The following is a 25,414-nucleotide window of genomic DNA, read 5'->3' as shown; positions in this document are numbered from 1 at the left end:
CAAAAGACAGTCAACTAGCTGCTGAGTGTCACACTTTCTGGGTCCTGCAGGGTTCATGTTCTGCCTCTGAGAGCACCTGTAATGCCACTGGAATAAGTGGTCACAGCTGGTACTGCAGTCCACCTCAGCTGGGCAGCCATCAACGAGGAGGAAAGGGACGTTGGCTTAAATGATGGGGCGTGTCTTTTCACATGGGCAGTCCTTGCATCTAACAGGGCCCCCTGTTGGGCACTAGGGGCCCAAGCTGGAGGCAGACTCATCACCATCATCCCACCACCCTGGCTGCCGATAGGAGAGCCAGGGTATACATGGCAGTTTGCCCACATGGCATGTTGGTAGAAGACCAACAGATATGGTCTGAGGCCCTTAAGTGGCTTTTAATTGGTCTCTCACTTAAGGGCTCAATTGACATCCAGTTGGAACGACCATACTTAACTCTTTCCTCACCAGGACTTGACAGGGAAGACATTGGAAAGGTTTCGTCAAATTTCCAGCATCTCCAGTATTTCGCTTTTATACTGAACAGATACTTTTCCTCAGCTTTCAATGAAGAGGTTATCAATGATGAGCAGTCCTGAAGAATTTAGTTAAGTACAATTAAGCAAGAAAGAAAGAAATTACTGCTTAAAGTAGCCAAATTGAAGGCAAGCAAAGCCCCAGATCTGGACGAAATGCACGCACAGATGTTTAAAGAATCTTGGGATGAGAGTAGGGCTGCCAAAGATTTGATGTGTTGCTGGAGGTTTCATCGCATTTCTTGTTGCCATGCTCCAGCCATTTAGTCTGTCAACACAACTATCTTTGTGATGTACTGCCTTCCGACATCAATTGAAATGCATGAAGACTCAATACCCAATTGAGTTATGCTTGGCTGTCAGCCCAACAGCCTGATTTCTACCTTTTCAATATTTTTATATCTGGTAAAGAGAAAAACACAAAGAAAATGACAAAAAAAAATCATTTCTCAAGTCCCTGTGATCTTTCTCCAGGATTGTACATTGAAGTGTCTTGGAGATTGATCTTCAATTCCAGGCAACTCCAGGCCAATCCTGGAGGGTTGGCAACCCTTAATGAGATAGTATATGCACCAATAGCCCTCTGTTAAAATTCAATGGAAAAGACAACCATGACTTGAGTACCAGATGACAGTGAATGTAATTCCTATCTTTAAAAAAGAAAACTGAAATACCCGAGAAACTACAGGCTAGTTTGTTTAATGCCAGTGGTAGGAAGTATATCAGAATCTTTGCTGAAAGATTAGATGACAGCAAATCCAAAGATAAAGAATGTTATAAAAAAGTCATCTTGGGTTTCTAAAAGCAAGGTCATTTTAACCAATCTTACTGAAATATTTGAGGAAGTGGGAGAAAGAGTAGATAAGGGCAATGCATTGAATATGGTCTATATGGATTTTCTGCGGGCTTTTGATGCTCTGTCACAGAAGAGACTGTTGACAAGAGTCAGGATGTGTGAGCCAGGGGGCTAGGTATCATACCAGATACTGGACAGCCACAAAACTGTAACAGATGAGGAAATATTACCCAGTGAGTTGCAATGATTTGGAACATACTGTCTGAAAGGTAGATGCAGATTCTGTAGGAACTTTTATTTTTATTCATTGGATGCAGACCTCACTGGTTGAATTTAATGCCCATCCCTGAGGACATTTAAGAGTCAACCACATTGCTGTGGATCTGGAGTTACATGGAGGCTAGGCTAGGTAAGGGCAACAGGTTTTCTTCCCTAAAAGACATTAGTGAACAAAATGGATTTTTAGGACAATTAACAATGGTTTTCATAGTCATCATTAAACTTTTAATTCCAGATTTTTATTGAATTCAAATTTCACCATCTACCATGGTGGGGTTTGAATCCAGCTCAACATAACATTTCTCTTAGTGTCTGGATTACTATTCCAGTGGCAATACCATTACGCCACCACCTCCCCAAACTGCCAACGGGGAGTTGGCTATGTACTTAAAAGGGAAGATTTTCAGGACTGACTTACCTGCAGGAGATGTGAGAGTGATGTGAAGGTCTCCTCTCCGAGTATATTCAATGGTTGCCTCCAGTTGAACATGCTCCAAAGCTTTAATATTATTGTCCTGCCCTTCACAAGCTTTGGTAGGGATTTCAATTGTAATCTCTCCACCAGCTTTCAAAGCCCTGCAAAAATGTATTAAATGATTGACCAAAGACAATTACCAACAGACGTAATCCATTGCATGTCCATTACTTATTTGCTCTGAAGCATTTTCTGAAACTGAATTCTGGAATCATAGCAATTTAATAGGGGCACAGTGGTTAGCACTGTTGCCTCACAGCACCAGGGACCAGGATTCTACTCTCAGCTTGCGTCACTCCACACATTCTCCCCATGTCTGTGTAGGTTTTCTCGGGTACACCAGTTTCCCCCCATGGTCCGAAAGATATGCTGGTTAGATGCATTGGCTGTGTTAAAAGGTTGTCCCGTTGTAAGAACATAAGAACATAAGAACTAGGAGCAGGAATAGGCCATCTGGCCCCTCGAGCCTTCTCCGCCATTCAATAAGATTATGGCTGATCTTTTCATGGACTCAGCTCCACTTACCCGCCCATTCACCATAACCCTTAATTCCTTTACTGTTCAAAAATTTATCTATCCTTGCCTTAAAAACATTCAATGAGGTAGCCTCAACTGCTTCACTGGGCAGGGAATTCCACAGATTCACAACCCTTTGGGTGGAGAAGTTCCTCTTCAATTCAGTCCTAAACCTGCTTCCCTTTATTTTAAGGCTATGTCCCCTAGTTCAGGTTTCACCTGCCAGTGGTAACAACTTCCCTGCTTCAATCTTATCTATTCCCTTCATAATCTTATATGTTTCTATAAGATCTCCCCTCATTCTTCTGAATTCAGTGAGTATAGCCCCAGTCTACTCAGTCTGACCTCATAAGCCAACTCTCTCAACTCTGGAATCAACCTAGTGAATCTCCTCTGCACCCTCTCCAGTGCCAGTATATCCTTTCTCAAGTACCAGAACTGTACACAGTATTCCAGGGGCCCAATTTTACCATTTTCATTATAAGTGCTGAATCTGGGTGCAATTCAGATCTGACTTGGAAATTTGCTTTCAGATGCCTCCATTCGTATTCAGCCTGAAAAAAAAAATTGCGAGTCTGAATTGTGCTTAGCGTGCCCAAAACGATCAGAGCTCTGAACTGCGCACGCATAGTTAAAAAAACAAACTTAAAAATCGCGCTGCTGTCACATAGCTCCTGGGCTGCAAAAAGTGGATAAAGTGGCCTGGGACCGAAAGTGGGAGGGTGGCCTCCACAGAGATTGCCCCACCCCCACAACATAACTGCCCCCCTTATCCACCCACACCCTCCCCATTACCCAGACCGATCACAACCCTCTGTTCCCCTTTCCCCCCCACTAGAGATCCATCTGGCCTCCCTCCCCACCACTATTCAACGAACGGGCCCCCCTCCTCCCTCCCCCCTCCACCAGACAACGATCAGGCCTCCCTCCACCCCTCCAACCAGAGATACAGGCACTCACAATGTTAAAATGGCGGCGCGGGCTCGTTGGGCCGAAAGGCCTGTTTCCTGTGCTGTGTTAGTCTTTGTTCTTTGTTTATACAGCTCACCCACCTCCTTCTCCCTCCCTCCCTCCCACTAGAGAATGATCGGGTCTGCCCTGCCTCCCTCCCCCAACAGACAACAATCTATCCTCCTCTCCTGCTCCCCCCACCCCCTACTAGACAACGATCGGGCCTCCCTCCTCCCTTCTCCCCATCCACCAGAGATAACCTGACCCACCTCCCCCTCCCCACCAGAAAACGATCGGGCCTTCCTTCTCCTAAACGCCCCCTCACCAGGGGATGGTCTGGCCTGCCTCCCTCCCCTCCCCCCCACTGATCTGAGTCAGAGAGCTATTGGAAGTTCTGAACTTACCTCTTCAGCAGCTGGAACATCCGAAACAGATCTTTGCCGAGCATGTCTGTTTTGCGCCAAATCGAGACGCTCAAACACAATGGTAAAAGGGGAAATGCTGGTTAAGTTGGACGGACAGTTCATTAATTCAATTTAAATGCTTGAAATGCATTTAAATTGCCGTTGCGCCCGTTTCAGGCGCGAATTGGATTGTGGCCATTTTCGGGCCTCGGTAAAGTGGGCATCTGCGCGGACACGGGCACCGATCGCATTAATGGCCTCGTGCCTGACTTTACCACACAAAAGTTTGAGAAAAAGTGCAAATTATGTCCAGTCCAAATCGAGTTTCTGCAATCTTTAATTCAAGGTTATTGGCCAGGCCAATAAAACAGGCAGTAACCCCAGACTGAATGAATCTCATCATTGCAGGTTTCCACTAATTATGCGTATTTGTGTGCTTTTCAGGAGGCTCGTGAAAGCAAAATGTCTTTAGATGCAAAGTCACTAATCAGTATTTTTTAAGAGCTTTAAGCAACTTTTTTGACTTCTATTCACCAACGTGTCATAATTTTTTGTAAGTCAGTATCAGTTAATGAGGTGACTCACAAGATGGTGCACAAAACAATCTGATTAAAACAAAAACAGAAAATGCTGGGAAATCTCAACAGGCCTGATAGCATTTGTGCGGCAATCAGTCAGACCTGCTGAGACCTTCCAGCATTTTCTGTTTTTGTTTCCAATTCCAGAATCTGCATTTTGCTTTTAATCTGATTACAACATCAGCTTTCAACTATATTAATCAAACTGCACCAGGTTCCTTCTCTTAAATAAAGCAAGGAACAGTTTAATGTGCGAAGATTTTAAAGAGCTGTGTTCTAAAACATTACCTGGTACATTGGATCATGGAATATTTGCCGATACGCGAATATGATTGAGCAGAGATGTGAACAAATAAGTAACCTCTTAGCAGGAGCACAATTTCAGAGCCACTTGGTCATCATCTAAATCATTATTTTCTAAAATCTACAAAAGACTCAGGATTTTATGGCAAATTGATTGAAACAAATAGAGGAGCATCTATTCTTCCTTGTTAATATTGGGAAATGTTTCCTGCAATTGATCATGATACATTTTGGATCAGCTGGACTAAATGGGAACGATAAGTGATGAGGTATGCAGGCCCACTAAGGAGAATTTTCTGACCAACGTACAGCAATAACAAGAACAACTTATATTTATTTAGCACCCACAATGTAATGAAACATCATAAGGCCCTTCACAGAAAGAGATAATAGCTTAGAAAAACAAAATCTCATTCAAAGAGCCAGGTCTTCAGGGTGTACAGAAGGAGGCAGAAAAGTGTAGGGAGGGAATTCCAGTTCATGGGGCCCAAGCAATAGAAGGCATGGCCATGAAAGTTGGAGCAATTATAATTGAGAATGCATAAGAGGCCAGAAACAAATGAGGGCAATTATCTTGGAGGGTTATGGGGCTAGAGGGGATTACAGACATAGCCATGGAGTGTTTTAAAACCAAGAAAGAGACGTTTAATGGCAAGACATTACTGTACCAGGTACTAATATAGGTCAGCCAAGGTCAGACATGGTAGGAAACAATAACAAGTTAAGACACCGACAACAGAGTTCAAGATGACCTCAAGATTATGGAGGGATAGAATGTGGGAGATCAACTAAGGGTGCTCTGAAATGGTCAAACCTAGAGGCATGGTTTCAGTTGCAAATGAACTGAGACAGGAGTATAAAATGCAAGAAAAGTTAGCCAGCTTCTATTATTGACATTCAGTTCTATCCAGCTGATTTCCCTTGTTGCACTGTCTTCGATGATTCAATATACCCAGGTACAATAACAGGCTGCTCCACAAGTGTGCCGAATTCCCTAATGATATTGAAACCCAGTCAATCCCATGCTATTAAGCTTTGTGCCCCTTTTTGGCAGAAAAGATCTACGATGCAATCTTACCAAAAATAACAAGTATGAAAATGAGAGAGAATCACATCCATTTTCTCAGTGAAAGAAAAATTACATTTTATGCCACTTAGAAAAATATGAGGCTTAGTGTGATTCACGCTAGTAGGGGGAGTGGACAGAGTCTATTCATGCTGGAAAGCTGGCTGCTGACTGCTAGCGGGTGCCATTATGCATGTGCATGATCTTGTAGTGCACTATGTAAAGTATACACAGTACACTGGGAATCTGACATTCCTCCCACCTCCCAATTGCGGACCCTTCCAGCTGATTGCAATCGCTGTTCACTCCCACCGGTCAATCGCAACCCTCATTCACCCCACCCCGGTTAATCGCTGCCCCACCCCCATTCAACCTCCCCGCCACCTGACTGCCACCCCATCTCACCACCCCCGCTCATTGCTCACCACCCCGGCAATCCCCAATTGCAGGGTGCGCAGCTTCACATTCACCACCTCCCCTTCAGGCATGGCCCCCTCTCTAAAGGCCCGGTCTCTTCCCCTTAAGGTCCACCCCTTGGCACAGCTTAATGCCTAGTGGGCAGTGCCTCCCACAGGGGAAGATGTCTTTATTGGTGGCATCACACAGGACCTGGTAGAAATAGCAAAGATTATAAATGTGTAGGTTTAAAACACATTCACTATTCAAATTGGAAACAAAAGTTAGATGGAGGGGTCGAAGTGGGAGGAGAATTTTGGAACTGTTTTGTCTCCACCAATTTACTCCAAATGAAAGGTGCTATGATAGAAATGCTTATGGGCGGGATTTTATAGAAACTGGAAAATTTTATCAACCTTGCTTCCAATTCTCATTCTTCCCTTAGCTTTACATAGTCTCTGACACTTCCCTTCCCTGAATTTTCTATCTCCATTTCTGGGAATATGCTGAAAACCAATACTCAGCATAAGCCCACTGACAACAGTTAACTTGACCAATCTTTTGTTTAACTTGCTTCCTCCAAAGAATCTATTCCACTCTCCCAGTTTTTCCACCTATATCACACCGGTTCTGACACTGCCACTTTTCTGACCAGCACTGCCAATATGTCTTCCTTTTCCACCACTGTGGGTAATAGAGCGACTCAGCTATGTCCATCCAATTTCACAAACTCTGCTTTCAACCCTTCTCATCCCTCTGAGAACTATAACCTTTGTCCTCATCTTCTACTCCACCAGCCTCCACCTTCAATGGATGATCCTTCACTGCTTCTTTCAGCTCCAGCATGATCCTGCCACCAAACACATCTTGCTATTCCCTCCTGTTCCATGCATCAATCATCCCCGACACCCACTCCCCTTTCCATGCGAACACTGGAGATAACACTTGCCATTTTACGTTGTCTTTTCTCACTGTCCTGGGTTCCAAACACTTCTTCCAAGCAAAGTACCAATTTACTAGCACTTCATTCAATTTAGTGAACACTAGTCATCACTCAAGATGGAAACAACAACTTCATACTTTATGAGAGCAGGATGCTAATTTAGTGGCAAGAGAACACTGATTGGTGGAGATGATGCAATCTCTACCAATGTTTCCATAAGCAGTTTCATCAAAATGAAGTCAAAGACACAAAGCTTTGACATTTCATCTCTCTTTTCAGCATTACTCAATTTCTGCACTATTTTACACATTATTCTGTGAGGTTCTTGATAGGGTAGATGTTTTTCTAGGACTGTGTGGGTAGACTCACTGTTCCCTAAAAGTGGCAATACAGATGGCCAAGGTATTTAAGAAAACATGGCATGCTTGCCTTCATCGTCAGGGCATTTAGTACAAGTGTTGGGAAATTATATTGCGGCTATATAAAACCTTGGTTAGGCCGCATTTGGTGTATTGCGTGCAGTTCTGGTCACCACACTACTGTAATGATATGGAAGTTTTGGAGAGAGTGCAAAGGAGGTTCATCAGGACGTTGCCTTGTCATGAGGGTATTCGCTATGAGAAGAGGCTGAATAAACTAGGACTGTTTTCATTGGAAAGATGGAGGCTGAGGGGAGACCTGACAGAGGTCTACAAAATTATAAGAGGCATAGACAGAATGGATAATCAGAGACTTGTTCCCAGGGTGGAAGTGTCAATTACAAAGGACATAAGAACATAAGAACACAGGTTCAAGGTGAGAAGTGGAACATTTAAGGGAGATGTGTGGGGATATTTTTCATGCGGAGAGGAGTGGGTGCCTGGAATGTGTTGCCAGAGGCGGTGGCGGAAGCAGGCACATTAGCAACACTCAAGAGGCATCTGCACATAATAAGGGAGGAAATAGTGGGATACAGTTCAAATAAGGGCAGAAGGATTTTTTTAGTTTAGTTAGAGCACCATGATTGACACGGGCTTGGGGGCAGGGAGGGGCGGGGGGGGGGCGAAGGGCCTGTTTCTGTGCTGCACTTTTCTTTCTTCTTTGTTCTCTGACTAAGAGTCAAAGGATCTGATTTTACCGGCATGTAGAAGGCTCGCAGAATGGCATTCTTCATTGGCCTCGGGCGCCGTCTTACGAGTCTCAGACAGGTGTGCCGGTTAAATTCTGGCTTTATTCTCAGGATAAAAGGTCAGCCATTTATAATGGAGAAGATTGTGAATCTTTGGAATTCTGCACCTCTGAGAGCTCTGTATGTTCAATCATTGAGTATATTTGAGATTGTGATTGATAAATGTTTGGACACTAGGCAATATGGGTGTAGGATGGGAAAATGGAGTTGCTGTAAAAGTGCAGCTATGGTTTTATTGACATGTAGACCAGACTTGAGGGGTCATATGGCCTATTCCTGCTGCCAGTTCTTATGTTCTTAGATCTTCCTTGATTAAGTCTGTGAAACTCCCTTCCTCAAAATGCAGTGGAACTTGAATCTTTAAATATTTTTAAGACTGAGATAGAGAGATTCTTGATTAACAAGGGGGAGGGTGGTGGTGGTGAAAGGTTAACAGGGCTAGGCAGGACTGTGGGATTGAGGTTACAATCAGATATGGTGGAGCAGGTTCAACAGGCCTGCTCCTGCTCCTACTTTGTAACTTGTTCCACAGTACAAGTATCACAGCAAAGCAATTCAGATAACTCACTTGTCCTTTGTCCAATAAAACTCGTATCTTAAAAAATGATTCTCACTGCTTATTTTTTCATTCCCACACTAGCCAATTTTACAGCCATTCTGACTGAGATTAATAATTTGGTATCAATTATTCTTGAATTATGAGCAGTTTTGGTGCTGTGACTTGCATTTACTGGGTGTAGGTTCAGATTAATTTATTTCAGGATCCAAACAAGTAGCAAGGAGGGATATTCAACATCATTACTCTTGACTGGAATGACATGGGGGTTTGAGAGATGAATGTGCAATGTTCCATCCAATCTACTATGTCACATTTTCTATGACTGGTCACATTTAATGTTAGATAATTGATTATATAGCTGAACCTGCACTTGTGGTGGCTATTAGTAAGTATCAATAAAAGTAAAACATTTCTTTTTGGTTATAATCACTTCTGGAACAACAAATAAGAAGAACGCTAATTTAGCTCTGGCTAAAATGATCTGAAGTAAGTGGTCTGGGACAGCATGTGAGTCATCTCTTTTCACTTTTTGCTAACATTTGATTTGTATACAATGGTTGTATAACCTGAATTCTCTCATATCACAATCATTGTTTAAAAGCTTAAAGTTATTTATTATTAGTCACAAATAGGCTTACATTAACACTGCAAGAAAATTACTGTGAAATTCTCCTAGTCGTCACACTATGACACCTGTTCAGTTACACTGAGGAAGAATTTAGCATGGCCAATGCACCTAACCAGCACATCTTTTGGGCTGTGGGGGGAAAGTGGAGCACCCAGAAGAAACCCACACAGACATGGGGAGAACATGCAGACTCCACACAAACAGTGACCTAAACTGGAAATTGAACCCAGGTCCCTGACGCTGTAAGGCAGCAGATCTAAACACTGTGCTGTAAACACTGCTGTTGAAAACCATAGAACATTGAACATAGGACATAGAAAAACTACAGCACAAATAGGCCCTTCGGCCCACAAGTTGCACCGATCATATCTCTACCTACTATAGGCTTACCAATAACCCTCAATCCTATTAAGTCCCATGTACTCATCCAGAAGTCTCTTAAGAGATCCCATTGAATTATGTATGAAAGCATTTGAATAATTATTAATATTTCATGACATTAAACTAGAAGGAAGACAAAAAATTCCCAATGTAATTGCTAACCTGGATTGGAAAGTGCTATCTTTAACAATGCATTGCTTCTTCTCTGGCACTCCCTTCCAAGTTTTAGGATCTGCCATATCAACCAGTGCTTTGGCATTCAGCAAGCCAAACCCAAATCTACTATTCACCATTAGACCAGCTCCATTCTTCTTCCAGCCCAGGTTGTTGGCCAGTGGATCATATTCAGAGGTCCAGACAATTAAATGTTGCAATTCCCTCCATGTCAGATTTGGGCTGTTGAAAGAACAATAACATAAATTGCTAAGTTAGATATTCAGTCGTTACTGTAGTGAGGTAGGTGAAACAACCAATTTGTAACTCATCAACTTCTGGTCTATTAATTCATTTTTGGAAGTGTAACTGCTGATTCAGATGTCCATTCCAGTCTTCAAAATCCCTCTGCATTCCTTCTCTGTTCCTTATGACCTTGTGATCCTGACTCTACTCTATCCAATCTCTAAATCAGCAATGTTGAGTTAGACTTTACCCCAATCCTCTTTCATGATTTTCTCTTTTTCTCTAACAAGCACAGGAAAATAACTTTACACTTTTTACAGTAGAGGGAGGATCAGTTTGCAAGAGAAGCAGAAGGAAGATGGTATGTATAGGCTGTCAGCAGATTCTTGGCTGGTTTCATAACAGCTACCCTCCAACAGGATTACTACCAGAGGAACAGAGCTGAATCTCTGCTCAGCATCTCCCAATAGCAATGTGGATGGAGCTTGCAACCAACAGAGAATTGTTAATGTACAACATAGTGTCCATGTAGACCCAGTGCTGTATGTAAAAATACCTAGTATTTTTGAAGTATGTTTGTTTCAATTTATCAAGTGCTGAAGTTTAGAATCTAGATTAGCTACATTAGGGGCTTGCAGTCTAGACATGTAAAGAAAACAATACATTGTATTTGGCTGGTATCTGTATTTAGTCTCAATTTAATTAAGGGCTTTGTAATTATAATTCAAACTTTTTCAGTGTTTCAATTAAAAAAACTGTATTCATAAATGCAAAATTAAGTTGCCATGCTATTCAATCTGTAGTTTGAAAACAAAAGGTGTACAAGATTATGAGAGATGTGGACAGAGTGGATAAGAAGCAGCTGTTCCCCTTAGTTGAAGGTCAGTCATGAGGGGAACTAGGTTCCAGGTGAGGGGCAGAAAATTTAGGGTGGATTTTTACCCAGAGGATGGTAGGTAACTGACTGGAATGTGCTGCCTGACAGGATGATGGAGGCAGGTTGCCTCACATACTTTAAAAAGGATGAGCACTTGGCACATCGTAACATTCAAGGCTATGAGACAAATGCTCGCAGGTGGGAGTACAGGTGTTTCTCGCATGTCAATACAGAATCAATAGGCCAAAGGGCCTCTTCTGCACTGTATGATACAATGAAATGTGCAGGGTCTTTATTTTGGTAAAGGCAAAATACTATAGATGCTGGAATCTGAAACCAAAACAAAAAGTCCTGGGAAATCTCAGCAGGTCTGACTGTGTCTGTGAAGAGAGAATAGAGCTAACATTTCAAGTCAGGATGACCCACCTTTATCTTGGGATTGTGAATATACAGTACATTATTTTGAATATCACACAAATTAGTAAAATTCTGATGTTAAAGTGGTTCTGCAGATATAATTATCCAGATGAAAATAAAAGCAGATTAAAGGTTAAGAATTTCCTGCTGCCATTCAGCCGAGTGAAATTCAATGTATTATATCACATCGAATCGATTGACAAGTGCATTTCATCTTATTACAATTCGAAAACAATGATTATTATACACGAAACTCTAAATCCAGATAAAATAGGCAACATTAATTGTCATGAAATATGACAAAATGTTACTTTTATGAATTATGAAGTTCTAGCTAAGTGCCAATTCCATGTTTTATCAGCACACTGAATCACAATGACTTTGGATTTATGCTCAGATATATTTCTTTTTAATGCTTCATTCCATCATGTAAATTGCACACTGATGTGGATTTAAGAGCAATGCTATTTTGACAGTGGTTTCATTGAGAAATGCCCTATATCTGTCATAAATAAAGAATGAAAATATTTTTCCTCAGATCCTTTTTAAACCTTCTATCTCTTCCCTATATCTATATCCCTGAATAAGAGGAATAAGACATTTCAATTACTCTATTTAGACCCCAAATAATTTTTACACTTTTATTAAATCATCCCTCAGTTTCCAAAGAAAGTGGCCCATCCATCCAACCTTTTCCTTTGAATAAAATGCTGCAGACTTGGTAAAATTGTTGTAAATCTCCTTTGTAGCCTCTCCAGTGCAATCACATCGTATCCAGTTTCTCGCCTCTCAAGATCTTACCAGTCCCAATCTGCCTGCATACTCAATTATTTAAATGTGTAAATGTTTATTTAAATATGACTAGTGAGCCAGGGACCTTATCACCCGGGTTCACTTGCCTTAATGACCTTGCTGGTGGAAGTCCTCACCGGTCAGGATCGTGTATGGTCCCCACCATACGTTTTTCATACAGCTATCTAATAGATCAAAAATCATGGGGGTGATTCACCCATCCCGCTGCACTAATTTTTTAGGGTGGTTCCCACAAGCGTTCGCGCCCTGCTAGTGTCTCACAATGCTGGATTTCCAGCACGGTCTGCTCAGTGTCAGAAATCGGTCGAGTTAGCAGACCCAGGACTGAATTCTCTGGGCCCGCTAGCTTCTCCCACCCCGCTGAAGTTTAGAGTAGCTCCCCACTTTAGGGGAGCTTGCAGTCTGGACCTACTGGGGAGAAGGGGGGCAAACAGGTCCCCCAAGGGGGTGGTGCCCCTGGAGCATGAGCAGCCTGGCAGTGCCAGCCCATGTGTCTTGGCACTGCCCAAAGGTCAAAGTGCCTATGCCGGGGGTACCCTGGCACTGCCGATTGGGCATCGGACAGTACCAAGGAGGCAGGACAAATGGGGTGAGGCCTAGGGGTAGGGCCTGATGGGGTGATGCCTAGGGGGTGATCAGTAGGGGTAGGGGGGGTCCAGCTACCACTGATGAGGGCAGGAGGGAGGCCAACGATCGGACAGGCTGTGGGAGGAGGGTCTGTTGATGGAGGGGGGTCTGCTGGGAGGGTGGGGAGGGGTTTGCCTGCAGGCGTGTCTAGACTGTGGTGGGGTGGGGGGAATTGGCACTGTGGAGGTGAGGGGCTGTAGATTGGAGCGATCTGGACGGGGTGGGGCTCGGGGTGGATGGGGGCCCATGATCAGTCCATGGCGGGGTTGGGGAGGCAATACTGCGGGGATACAGGGCAGCAAATGGGAGGCTGACAGTTTGGGACCACTGAGCATGTGCAGAGGCCTGCTGGTTTCAGCCTCCCAGGTAGGATGAGACGCTGGTGGCCTCTGCAGTGCACGGAACGTGGTAGATTCTTCTCTGAATACCCACTGAAAAGAAAATGTGAATTGCTCTAGTTTTCCCGCAAATGCAACACCTGGAATTTTCTTGGGAAAATTCTGCACCATATTTCGTTCATAATATTAACTGTGGCTTTTAAAAATCATTATTCAAAGTAACTATTCTGCTCTGACGTACTTTTCTTCCAGAGCAAGGGCAATAATTCCTGCGGCCAATGGGGCTGATGCTGAGGTGCCAGTGTGTGTCTCAGTGCAGTCATTGTGAAGATCAGCACTTGTCTGAAAATGAAAAGAAACAAGAAAATCAGCATTGCTTTGTAAGGTGTGTCGTCACATGTTACTAATTCATGCTGCATTCAAAATAATTTTACCATATATACTTACTGAAATATATTCACAAACTTATAAAACTTGAAAGGATACTAATTCTAAAACACATTCTAGAGGCGTAAATGGCAGTGTTGTTTCCAGTGAGAAAATCAATGTTTTTCTCTTCAGAGAGTACGTGAGAATGATTAACAGAAACTTGTCATGGTGATTAATTTGAACTGGAAATAGAATTCAACAAGGGCAGTGAGGGGGCCCAATGTTGGACATCAAAGACAGCAGCACCCAGGTTGACCCAATCTTCGAGAGTCCTGAGGGAATTAAGTCAATTGGCAGGGGGATCCCTGACACCAGGGCTCTCGGCTCCAATGGGAACATTTCGTTGCTGCACTTCCCCCTGAAGGGTTCCTATCCCACACCCTTCTGCCTGCCCTCACAACCCCCATCTTCAAACTCCGGGGATTGTGGAGGAAGGCAATTAAACTCTACCCATGTGATGTTCAGCTTAATGATGTTGCCTAAGAATTGCCATAATGTAAACTACAGACTTCAGCCCAGTAACCAGAGTGAATCAAATGAGTGGTTCTAGCCTTATGCATATACAGATTTAATTCAATGACAACAAAACAAATGATCAGTAAACCTCTTATGACAGATACTTACAATTCTTTGATCTGTGTAGTCTCCACTGCTATAAGCTGTAGCGAGGGTTGAAGAACATTTTTCAGCATACCATGGAGACAGCCCTTGCTGCGACGCACTGCTTATAGATACTGTATAGATGCTATCTGTATACCCATCACAGTCACAGTTATCACCTTGACGACCACCGTTCCCAGATGCCCAGACAAAAACAGACCCTTTTCCACCTCTACCCTGAAAATATATAATTTTAGTATGAAAATCATTAGAAAGAAGCACATGATATCATTAAACTAGCTGAAGGGATGGGCCATTTGACCCATCAACTCTGTGTTGTTTCTTTACTTCAGCAATTCACATTAATCCAAACACCTTGTTGTTTCCCAATAGCCTTCCATGCTATTGGGAAATGCCTGAAGCATTCTTAGAAGTGGAATTGAGTCTGTAAATAAAGGGAATATGATAAAGGGACATTGGCCATTGAGGTTATTTCATGCACCAAGGCTGATAATTGAAAAACATTTAGCATTCCTATACTGGTATAAGATGACTTACCTTCTGAATGCCATATTCAAATGCTTTTTGTGCAAGTCTACCGGGACCTTCCACAGTCTTTCCATCGTCATTTGGACCCCAGCTTGCACTATAAATATCCACATGCTGTGGGTTGAACCCAATTGAAGTAGCTTCAATTGCATCTGTTACAATGCCATCCAACATTCTGATGCCTACGGGAAAGTGCAGTCATCAAAATTAGAGAACTAGTGATTATAGATTGAAATTTGGTTTTAGTTAAAACATTAGTTAATGTGGAAAATTCACCAGCCACCAACTGCTAATATGACATGAACTAAGGAGCAGAATAGTCAAGCAATGTTCAACTTATAGAAGTTTCCATTTTACTCTATTATCAGATAAACTTTTGTTCCATCAGTATGTTTTAACATTTTATACTTCAAGAGTTTATGTGGTACTACAGAGTTTTGAAATTTGAATATTCTGGGTAATAGACTAGTAATCATAAATTTGTGCCCAGATTGCCAAATGTGGCAAGTTCCTGTTCTCAGCCATATGGTGGTAGGTGTTTGGTTTCATGAAAGGAGGAAAATTGGAGAGCTTGTCACTCTGGACACTGCCAAGTGATTCACTGCAATCAGCTTAATAGCAAAGGCCTTGGAGCTGGGTGCACGACATGGGGAAAACTGAAGTAAGAACATAATGGAAAACCTAAAATAGAACATTCTCTTCTAGTAAAGTACTTATGAATTTGGTAATTGTTCAGCATGGTTAATGTACTGATGTATGTTATGTTTATAGAAACTAGAAGCAGGAGTAGCCATTTGGCCCTTTGAGCCTGCTTCGCCATTCATTTCGATCATGGCTGATCATCAAATTATATCCTGATCCCACCTTTCCCTCATATTTCTTGATCCCATTAGCCTTCTTGAAATCAGACAACGTTTTGGCCTCAACTACATTCTGTAGCAGTGAATTCCACACATTCGCCACTCTCTGGGTGAAGAAATTTCTCTTCACCCCAGTCTTAAAAGGCTTACCCCTTATCTTCAAACTATGACCCCTGGTTCTGGTCCCTCCCTCCACTGGTAACATTCTTTCTGAATCTACCCTGTCTAACCCTGTTAGAATTTTATAAATTTCTATGAGATCCTCTCTCATTCTTCTAAACTCCAGTGAATATAATCCTAACCATTTTAGTCTCTCTCACGTGACAGACTTGCCATCCCAGGAACCTGCCTGGTAAACCTTTGTTGTACTCCCTCTATAGCAAGGACATCCTTTTTCAGATGAGGACACCAAAACTGCATGCAATACTCCAAGTGTGGCCTCACCAACACCCTATACAATTGCAGCAAAATATCCCTATTCCTAGACTCAAATCCTCTCGCTATGAAGGCCAACATACCATTTGGTGACTATATTGTCTGCTATACCTGCATGCTTACTTTCAGCAACTGAGGCACAAGGTCACCAAGGTTTCACTGAGTATCCACCTGTCTCAATTTACACCCAATCAAGCAATAATCCATCTTCCTCCTATTGCTACCAACATGGTTATCCACATTATATGCATCTGCTATGCATACGTCCACAACACAGCCCGTCCAAATCACACTGAAGCATCTCTGCATTCTCCTCATAGCTCACCCTCCCACTCAACTTTGTATCATCTGCAAATTTAGAGATAATGCATTCAGTTCCCTTTTCCAAATCATTAATATATAATGTGAACAGTTAGTGGTCCCTGCAGGACCCCACTAGTCACTGGCTGCCAATCAGAAAAGGACCCCTGCTCCTATTTCTTATGTTCTTATGCCAACTCTTTGTTTCCAATTTGCTAACTAGCTTTTTATCCATCTCAAGACATTACCTGCAATCCTATGTGCGTTACTTTACATAATAGTCTGTAATGTGAGACCTTGTCGAAAGCCTTTTGAAAGTCTAAATAAACCACATCCACTGGTTATCATCTTGAACACTGTGAGACATTTTATTCAAATGATTAGTGCCTTTTATTAAAATACCTGAAGAAAGAAGTGTTTGTACAGCTGCAAGTGCAAGATTTTTATGAGATAGTTATATTTTAAATTGACTCCTTTAATTCAAGGTAAAGTGGAGTATTGGGGGATGTGATCTCCTACAGGATCTGCCAGGAGATAAGCACATTTGACCTCATGCTAAGTCTGCCTTGAGACAAAACCATGTGACCTAGTCTTGGGAGGAGGTCCCACCTTAGCAAGGTGCCAGTCAATTAGTTGGCCAGCAGCTCTGCAGTCTCAACCCATAGTAGTAGATCTAGAGTCAGTTTCTGAGGAAGATGTGCTGTAATGGAGCCAGATTTCAAGGGAAGTCCAGGGAGCAGGATGGCCCACGGGGAAAGGTGTGAGGGGCTGGAGTGATTGTGTTTGAGGATTCAGGAGGGATGGTTCATCATGTTTGTTACAGTAAAATTCTTAAAATGTGTCAACTGATCCTTTGTGTTGGCTACTGAAAATTCAAGTCTTTTTTTTAAAGTTATTGATCTATACAGGGATTGTAATCATTTCCATGTTGGAGTGGTGTTGGTGTTCAGATTCATAGAGGAGTCTGCAGCTATTCAACAGCAGGAGGCCAGAGATTGAAAATTCAGATGAGCAATACATTTTGGATTTTAGCCTAGAGAGAAGTTCTGTGCAGGGTTGGGGAGATGTACAAAGGTCAGGTAGCTAATTGTCCTCCAGAATTTAACTATACACTTTCTTTAAACAGAAGTGCTGCCCACAGGCATCTTGGTTTACAGGCATGAGGACTTTCAAACTAGAAGCCTGGTTCAGGTCAAAATGTATGCAAGAATTGGCAGAGTGGGATGGATGGTATTAGATGGTTATGGGAATGGTTTCACTCAAAGTGTTGATCTGGATCCCCAAGACTATGGGGAGGGTGGGGGTAGTTGGTTTGGATTGTAGTGGGGAAGGGGAGAATAGGTGATTGGATTGCCAGAGGACAATCCCATGGTTGTCTGGGGGTTCCAGATAACTGGGTGAAAAGTGTCTAATGGTGGTCAAAAGTGGTCATGAGGTGGGGCAGCTGGGAATCTGATGATGGTTTGAATAGATGGAATAATAGTCAAAGGGTCAGATGGTCACCAGATGGTCAGAGCAAACAGATCACATGATGAGTTGGGTGAATGCTTATTGGGTAATATGTCAATCCTTAAAGAATCTCTCCTGTTGGACCTGGCCACAAGCAGTGTTGTAAATGCACTTTATGTGATTTGAACTCTCTCACCAACTTAAAGCTGAAGAATTTCCAGAAGCCTGGGAAACCAGGTTGACATAAGTTAAAAATAGAATAACTTTTAAATTGAAGGCATGAAGCCTCAATATGGTATTTATGGCTTTCTAATATAAATAGTTTACAGAGAAATATTGATAGTTTACGTGAGTGGGCAGAAAATTGGCAAATAGAACTCAGTGTGGGAAAATGTGAGATTTTTCATTTTGGAAGAAAGAATGAGAAAGTAGATTAGCATTTAAATGGGCAGAGGCTGTAGTACAAAGCGATTTGGGAAACCATATTCATGAAATTCAGAAAACTGACATACAGATGCAGATGGTAACAGGGAAGGTAAATGGAATGCTGCCTTCTATTTCAAGGGGCTAGAGTATAAAAGTAAAGAGATGTTGCTGCAGCTGTACAAGGTACGAGTAAGGACACAGTTAGAATACTGTGTATAGTTTGACCCCCTTGTTTAGGGAAAGATATATTATCATTGGAGGCAGTGCAGAGGAAGTTTACTAGGATGATCTTGGGTATGGAGGTACTGCCAGATTAAACAGGTTGGGTACTCCTTGCAGTTCAGAAGAATGACAAGTGATATGATGGACGATGGTTTGAATTATAAGGAGAGGCTGGACAGACTGGGACTTTTTTCTCTGGAACATTGGAGGCTGAGGGACAATCTTATAGAGGTCTATAAAGTAATGAGGGGCATAGATCAGCTAGATAGTCAATATCTTTTCCCAAAGATAGGGGAGTCTAAAACTAGAGGTTTAAGGTGAGAGGGGAGTAATACAAAAGTGTCCAGAGTGACAGTTTTTTCACAGGGTGGTGAGTGTCTGGAACAAGCTGCCAGAGATAGTAGTAGAGCTGGGTACAATCTTGTCTTTTAAAAAGCATTTAGACAGTTACATGGATAAGATGGGTATAGAGGGATACCCATGGGCCAGATGTGGGCAATTGGGACTAGCTTAGAGGTTTAGGAAAAAGGGCAGCGTGGACAAGTTGGCATGAAGGGCCTGTTTCCATGCTGTAAACCTCTGTGACTATATGATTGAACCATGTAGGATTCTTAGAGTGTTAGACAGGGTAAATGTTGGGAGGACATTTCCACTCATGGGAGAGTGTAGGAGCAGAGGACATAGTCACTGAATATGGGGGTGCTCATTTAAATAGAATTTGAGTAAGAATTTCTGATGAATCTTTGAAATTCCTTACCCCAGGAAGCTGTGGAGGCTGAGTGCTTGAACATTTTCATAGCCGAGATCAATGAGTTTTAAATCAGCAGTAGAATTAAGGGAACAGAAATAAGGCAGAAAAGTGGACTTTGTGAGTGTTAGGTAAGCCATGATCTTATTAGATGGTGGAGCAGGCTCAAAGGGCTGAATTATCTACTCCTATTCCTAGTTCATATGGTCTTGTTGTCTTATGTGAGTAGATTAGTTGCCTGTCCCACATCTCACTCCCATTAGAAGTGAGTGAGTTAAAGATAGTTTAAAGTTTAACGTTTATTTATTAGTCACAAGTAAAGCTTACGTTAACACTGCAATGAAGTTACTGTGAAATTCCCCGCGTTGCCACAGTCTGGTGCCTATTCGGATCAATGCACCTAATCAGCACGTCTTTCAGACTGTGGGAGGAAACCGGAGCACCCGGAGTAAACCCATGCAGACATGGGGAGAATGTACAAAGTCCACACAGACCCAAGCCAGGAATCGAACCCAGGTCCCTGGCGCTGTGAGGCAGTAGTGCTAACCACTGTGCTGCAGTGCAGCCCGTGTTCCTGTTTCTGCTCCTGTTTCAGATTTCTTGCATTTTAATCTTAAACACAATCCCAGCGCACTAGTTCATAATATCGACATCCTGGAGGCTGTCATTTGCCAGAAATTAAATTGGACTAACTATATAAATACTGTGGTTACAACAGCAGGTCAGAGGCTGAGAATTCTGTACCGAGTAATTCACCTCCTGACTCCCCAAAGCCTGTTTACCATCTGCAAGGCACAACTCAGGAGTGTGACGGAATACTCTTCCCTCGTCTGGATGAATGCAGCTCCAAAAACATCCACTAAGCTTTTCGTCATTCAAGATAAAGCAGCCCACTTAATGGCACCTCATCCACAAACATTTAATCCCTCCATCACCGAAGAACTGTGGCAGTAGTGTGTACCAAGATCACACCAAGATTCCTTAGGCAGCACTTTCCAATTCCATAATCACTACCATCTAGAATAAGTGCAGCCCACACATGGGAACGCCACCACCTGGAAGTTTCCCTCCAAACTGTTCGCTATCCTGACCTGAAAATATTCCTTCACCATCACTGGATCAAAATCTTGGAACTCCCTCCCTAACAGTTCTGTGCATGTACCTATATTACATGAACTACAAGGGTTCAAGGAGGCAGCTCACCACCACCTTCTCAGGGCAATTAGGGATGGTAATAAATGCTGACCAGCGAAGCCCACATCGTTTTGTCAAAAGTCAACACGCAGCTTCCAAGTTGAAATTCAAAAAATAAAAATATTACATTTCTCAAATGCCTTTCATGTTCTTTAGACATCCCAAAGCTCTCCACAGCCAAATAATTATTTTGAAGTGTTTTAAGGTCAGGAAACACAGCAGCCAGTTTGCCTTATGGCAAGGTCTCACAAACCACAGCAAGAGAAATGACCAGTTAATTGATTTAAATGTTGTTGGTTAATAAATTTGCTGTTTAAGGGCCAGAGAATCCATTGGTTCAATAAAACTAAAGAAAAACAATTAAGCGTTACTCAATTTGATCAGAAAAGGAATCCTTATTAATAACAAATCTGTTCTCAACCAAGCTACTTTTGAATAAGTTTGCACAGTCAGTAAAGGTATAACAATTGCTTAGACATAATTTTAAGTGAGAAAACAAGAAAAGAGAAATCTATTATATCTTTTGCATTTTATTATGTTATATAGTACACATCTCTCCCACATTCACATGGTTGAATTGGAAATGCTCATGTTCATCTATCTTGTACCTCCAACTTTTGAATTGTAAGCCACTCCAACTCCACATTTCTTGTTATTGGCTTGCATTGCAATTTCCCCAGCACACCGTGTACCATGCCTAAAAAAATAATGAAGCAGGTTAGAACTTGTCAAGTCCAAAGGAGAAGTTGTGGCCAAGTTCTTTTGCAAGCTGGGCATGTACAATGTATAGTTCAAAGTACACCTTGGTATAATAATATATGAACACATATTTACATTATGGTCAAGGATGAAAAATGAAGCGACACTTCTGCTTATGATCCAGCATAATCAAATCTTGTAATAACAAGAATATTCTGGGAAAAGTATTGTGTACTTTGTAGCTGGCATACAGTTGGCAAGAACATTTTCTGGTTGGCAAGAACCGGCCTTCAAAAATAAAACATTGTTTACCTTTCAGCTATCCAAATGAAAACTGGGTTAAACAGTCACACTAATACATATCCCCGCTTGTTTAAACTATTGCAGATTAACTCCTATAGAGGTAATGTAAGTATGACTGCCATGAGAAGACTTTCCAAAGCCCCTATTCTTGAACATATTTCAATTTTGAGAACTGACAGCATATGCTGCTGTCCACGGTTCCTAATTGCTGGGAGTTTCACGATATAGACATTAAACTCACTTCAATAAACATATACCAGCAGCTGTAACCTTCACATTGTGGCAATGTTTGTACACAGGATATGAGGGAGTGTGGAACAAGGAAAACTAATGGAGGAGACAGGAAAAAGAATGGGAAGTCTCTGTTTATGTTATTTGGCTCTGGTGTAGCAGAGAAGCTTTTCAACACCATTTGATAAATGGTTATTGAGTTTCTCTCATCAACTCAACCCTCCTAGTGTTGTGTGGTAGATTGGAATTCTATCTCTGAATCCGCAGTAATTTGTGGAATCATCAATCATCCTTGGAATGTACACTCCTTCCCAGAATCTTTAATCACTCCTGGAATCTGCAATCCTTTTCCGAAATGGTAATCAATCATACCTCCTCACAGGAAGTGATCTATGAGTCCCAGAATGGTGCGGAATTCTTGTTTTCCATGGCAAATAGAATAATGTCATTTATTGTAAGGGGAATGGCATGTAAAAGCAGGGTTGTTTTGCTACAGCTGGACAGGTCATTGATAAGAATACATCCAGAGAAAGGTCCATATGACTGATACCAGGGTTGAGAGAGTTACATTATGCAGAAAGATTGGACAGATTGGGCCTCTATCCATTGAAATTCAGAAGAATGAGAAGTAATCTTACTGAAACATTTAAGATCCTGAGGAGACTTGACAACGCAGATTCTGAAAGGTGTTTCCCCTTGTGGGACAGACTAGAACTAGAAGAGATAATTTAAGAATAAGAATAAGGAAATTTCTAGCCACACTTGCCCCAAAACCGGAAACTCCTGCCCGAGATCAACGGACTTTTCCAAAGTCTGCCCCTTGCCTGCTCCAATTCCCGTGGCAGGTGGGACAGGAAAATAGTGGTAAAGGAGTCTCCCATTGATTAAAAGCAAATTACAGCGAGTGCTGGAATCTGAAACCAAAAGAGAAAATGCTGGAAAATCTCAGCAGGTCTGGCAGCATCTGTAAGGAGAGAAAAGAGCTAATGTTTCAAGTACAAGACAACAGAAAAAAGTCCTGGGACATGTAATATTTTTAAGGCAGAGATAGATTCTTGACTAACAAGGTAGTAAAAGCATATGGGATAGAGACATAGGTGTAAATGTGGCATTGATTCCAGGTATGATCTTTTAGAATGGCAGAGCAGCTCAAGGGACTAAATGGACTACTTCTGCTCTTACTTTGTACTTCGGAACTTTATCGTTTTAGCAGGCCCTCTTATGAGCAAGAGAAGTATGATGCCATACCAATATGACATTCATCAACATATCTTGAGCACCAGTAATGCTGGGCATAAGGAACATCTTAGCTCTCCTGATTTGCAGTGTGGGAACTGAAACAGTGTAACACAGGCCAATTTCAACCATTTTCCCAAATTTTCACATGGTGTGACTGGTCAACTTATGCTGTGGCAAGGCTTTTTGACAAAATTCCACCAAACCACCCAAGTTACGCTGCAAATGGTGCCAACATCTCACCACAATATATGAATGTCCTTGACACCAGAAAATGCATCAATTAATATACAAAACTCAATGTTCCATGCTATTGAGCACCAACGACTGTTGCAGCAGAAAGAAAATGTATGCCTTTGTTATCTAATAGTACATGGATAGACTGACTGTCTTTGTGGTTATCATGTTGTAAACAGCAGGCTCAAAGATTCAAACTGTCTGAAGTTCTGAAATTAATTTAATTGTCAAAGGCTGTGCACAAGAAAGAGTTCAAACAAGATTTGTATTATTTGGGTGAAACTCTCATCACACAGTTGTGAATTTGAATATGATCACATGCACCGCAGCAAAATGAAATATGCAGAGCAAAGTATTTTCAGCTCTCCACCGACCTAACAGGATTTAGCTCTGTACATCTAGAGCAGATTCTCCTTTCAAAAGCTAATGGGTATAAATTTTCACTCGTCAGTTCTTTTAATAAGTGTCGGTGTGAGTGCAAAATGGAAAGGCCAATTTTTTTGCTGATTGCATCCTGTTCACTCAGGCTATTGGGAGGAAACAAACAATTACTCTTAATGATTTAGTAATTCTAAAATATTTTTGTAATTTAACAGAAAGTTCATATAAGGTTTTTGAGTACTAGCCCTTTGCTAACTATCAAGGTAAAATACAGAGTCTTGGGGAATAATTAATGTTGTCACATTTTTCCTCGGTGTTTGTATTTTGTATTCCTAAATAATGATCAAAGCAGAACTCTTTCTACACTAACCAATCAAAGGTGAGAATCTCAGCAGTATTCTCCTCATCTTCCATTAAATCTTTTGTAGAAATGTTGAAGGAATGGCAGCTTTATCTGTTTACCTTATTTCTATAAGTGGGCTGGTGAAGTTTCAGAACCCCAGTAGAAATCCAAGGTGGATGTCCTTTAGTGCCCGCCTTTCTCAGAATCGTCTTTTGTCCAAGAATGGACTTCCTGTTTCCTATATTAATTATCCTTGTGCCAATTAATACCAAGTTATAGGCAACTTGATATGTGAACACAGCTTGGGTCTAGGATCAAATGACCCAAACTTAGTTTACCTTAGCTCACTTCAATTGCCAACAACTATACATAATTTCATCAGTGCTATCCAATGTCCCATAGGTCATAAGCAAAAGAAATTCCCTCGGAAATTCCTCAGACTTTTCAGCATGAAGCATGGCAGAGAATTTGCGCTGTCCTTCCAGCAAAGTTATAGTGATAGAGGAAATATTGGCCTTTTCTTTAAAGTTAGCATTTTCCAAACATGAGACTGAATCCTGGTTTACTCAATGTTTCAGTGAATGCTAAATTTTATTACAGGTGTAAACTTACTTATTTTCATTAGTTGGATCATATCTTGGGAATGGATCAGGGTCATTATCATTGAAATCATAGCTTGCTTCTGGATCCTATCGAAATAAAAACAGAAAATGAAAGCATCAATAGTCAAGTGTCACAAAAATTGTTTTTAAAACTTTGATATTCCATTCGTTTGACTCAGGTTGATCAAGGATATTTGCAATCCTGGCCAAAAGAGACTTGTTTTAATCAAGATATTGTAATTAGCTTTCATACCAATGCAATTAGTTGTATTGTTGAAATGTAATTTAAAAAAACACAATCAATAGCAAGAAGTGACATTAATTATGTTGGTTCTATTGCATTTAATTAAAATTTACAGCCAATTGCAAGTAGATCATGTAATTAGTTGGTTCTTGTGTGAAGGTACCCAAGTTGGTTCAGGATAATAAAAATATTTGTATTTATTTGTGATTAATAAAGGCTGGATTCTCCAACCACGCCAGCAGCTGGGATTCTCCAGTCCCACTGCAGTGCCTGGAGATTTGGCTGTGCATCAAATTCTCCATTCTCACTGGTGGCAGCGGTGGGATATGAACAACTGGAGAATTTCAATCAAACTATTTCAGACCAAAGTCGAGTATCAGTTAATATAACTTGTGTCAGAGACCAAGATTATTATGTCTGGTCTCTATCATTCAATGCTACATCGTGTGGTGTGTTTCCTCACTAAGTCATATCTGTGGAGACTATAAATTGACAGA

General features: G+C 41.6%; 1 protein-coding gene across 1 annotated transcript in view; it reads right to left on the bottom strand.

Annotated features, from left to right (window-relative positions):
• pcsk1 (proprotein convertase subtilisin/kexin type 1) overlaps window positions 1-25,414 on the bottom strand; it is a 56,040-nt gene that overhangs the window by 7,401 nt on the left and 23,225 nt on the right. The window contains exons 5-11 of the mRNA XM_080189710.1: window positions 24,684-24,760; window positions 21,250-21,338; window positions 15,017-15,189; window positions 14,483-14,695; window positions 13,671-13,771; window positions 10,121-10,354; window positions 2,009-2,166 (exon numbers count right to left, since the gene is read on the bottom strand). Of these exons, the coding sequence (XP_080045836.1) occupies window positions 2,009-2,166; window positions 10,121-10,354; window positions 13,671-13,771; window positions 14,483-14,695; window positions 15,017-15,189; window positions 21,250-21,338; window positions 24,684-24,760 (1,045 nt within the window). The remainder of the gene's footprint in view (window positions 1-2,008; window positions 2,167-10,120; window positions 10,355-13,670; window positions 13,772-14,482; window positions 14,696-15,016; window positions 15,190-21,249; window positions 21,339-24,683; window positions 24,761-25,414) is intronic.

Source organism: Carcharhinus amblyrhynchos, chromosome 5, assembly GCF_965287045.1.
Source record: "Carcharhinus amblyrhynchos chromosome 5, sCarAmb.v2.hapA, whole genome shotgun sequence".
Classification (NCBI taxonomy): Eukaryota; Metazoa; Chordata; class Chondrichthyes; order Carcharhiniformes; family Carcharhinidae; genus Carcharhinus; species Carcharhinus amblyrhynchos.
The sequence above is the reverse complement of the archived record's forward strand: the minus strand, read 5'-3'. Positions and strand labels throughout refer to the sequence as shown.